The following is a 1221-nucleotide window of genomic DNA, read 5'->3' as shown; positions in this document are numbered from 1 at the left end:
CAATACTCCTAATGTCATTAAGAACCAATCTACAAAGCAATTTCGAAAGAAAAAATTTTTTTTGAGGAAACCCTAATTTTCAAACTTCATTTTTCTCTTGGAAAACGATATACATTTAGGTTCAAAAACACCCTCACACCTTTCCCTAAACGTTTCTCAAAAAAATCTTAAACAAAACTCAAGTTTTCCCCAAAACCCCAATTTCCCTTCCTTAGAAAAACTCATGAAAAAGGAGGGGAAACACTTGCAAAACACATACCTTAGCCTACTCTTGGATTTCCCTACAATCCCCTCCACGAACGGCCGCCGAAAACCGCCCCTAAGCTCGCCGGAGACGCCTCCTACTCGCGCCCCTTTCTTCCTCTCCCGTTCGGTTCGGCCGAAATGGGGGAAATGGGGACCGAATTGTTCGGTCCCCTAATTAGAATGGGGCTCTTCTAATAAAAGCCTAATTACATCTATGCCCTTACTTAAACATCTACCATAATCAAAAGATACCAAGGGCAAAATCGTCAATAAGGGTTTTCCGGAAATCTTAATTCCCAAAATACTCAAAATTCGCTATGGGTTCTATACATCAAAAAGATCATAATTTTGCGCTCTATTTATTAAATTATTTTCGTCAAAATCTGGTGACTTTGAATTTTTCACTTAAAATTCGTCGCGGCGCTTTGAAAAGCGTACGAAATCCTAAAACGACATTTAGTGGGTTTTACAATTCTCCCTCCCTTATAAAAATTTCTTCCTCAAAATTTAAGACAAGCATTAAAGGATCATACCTTAATCAAATAGGTGTGGGTAGCTCTCTCTCATCTCTGATTCCTTCTCCCAAGTAGCATCTTTCTCAGATTCATGCTTCCACAGAACTTTAACACAAGGAATCTCTCTAATTCGAAGCTGCTTAACATCATAATCTATGATCTTCTCAGGCTCATCTACAAAAGTCAGATCTGGTTGGATATCTATTGATTCAGCACTAATCTTCTGAGCTTCATCTGAAATGTATTTCCTCAAAGAAGATATATGTAATACATTATGTACTCCACTCATGTGAGATGAAAAAATCAATCTGTAAGCCACATTGCCAACTCTCTCTGATATCTCAGAAGGGTCAACATACCTTGGACTTAGTTTCCCAACTTTGTAAAATCTCTTCACACCTTTCATAGGACTCACCTTGAGGAATACAATGTGACACCCCAGGCATCCATAGTGAAAGGA

At 38.6% G+C, this 1221-nt stretch overlaps 1 protein-coding gene across 1 annotated transcript; it reads right to left on the bottom strand.

Moving 5' to 3' along the window:
- Positions 1 to 780: 780 nt before the first annotated feature.
- Positions 781 to 1167, bottom strand: LOC110116332. The gene has a single exon (XM_020849877.1). It carries the CDS (start codon positions 1165 to 1167, stop codon positions 781 to 783), a length of 387 nt encoding a protein of 128 aa, XP_020705536.1.
- Positions 1168 to 1221: the final 54 nt, after the last annotated feature.

The sequence above is a fragment of the Dendrobium catenatum genome, unplaced genomic scaffold (assembly GCF_001605985.2).
Source record: "Dendrobium catenatum unplaced genomic scaffold, ASM160598v2 original_scaffold_111422, whole genome shotgun sequence".
Classification (NCBI taxonomy): domain Eukaryota; kingdom Viridiplantae; phylum Streptophyta; class Magnoliopsida; order Asparagales; family Orchidaceae; genus Dendrobium; species Dendrobium catenatum.
Note: the sequence above shows the minus strand (reverse complement) of the source record. Positions and strands in the feature narration are given on the sequence as shown.

Excerpts from the sequence above, each read along its gene's own strand:
- LOC110116332 (XM_020849877.1), bottom strand. The coding sequence starts at position 1,167 with ATGAAAGGTGTGAAGAGATTTTACAAAGTTGGGAAACTAAGTCCAAGG.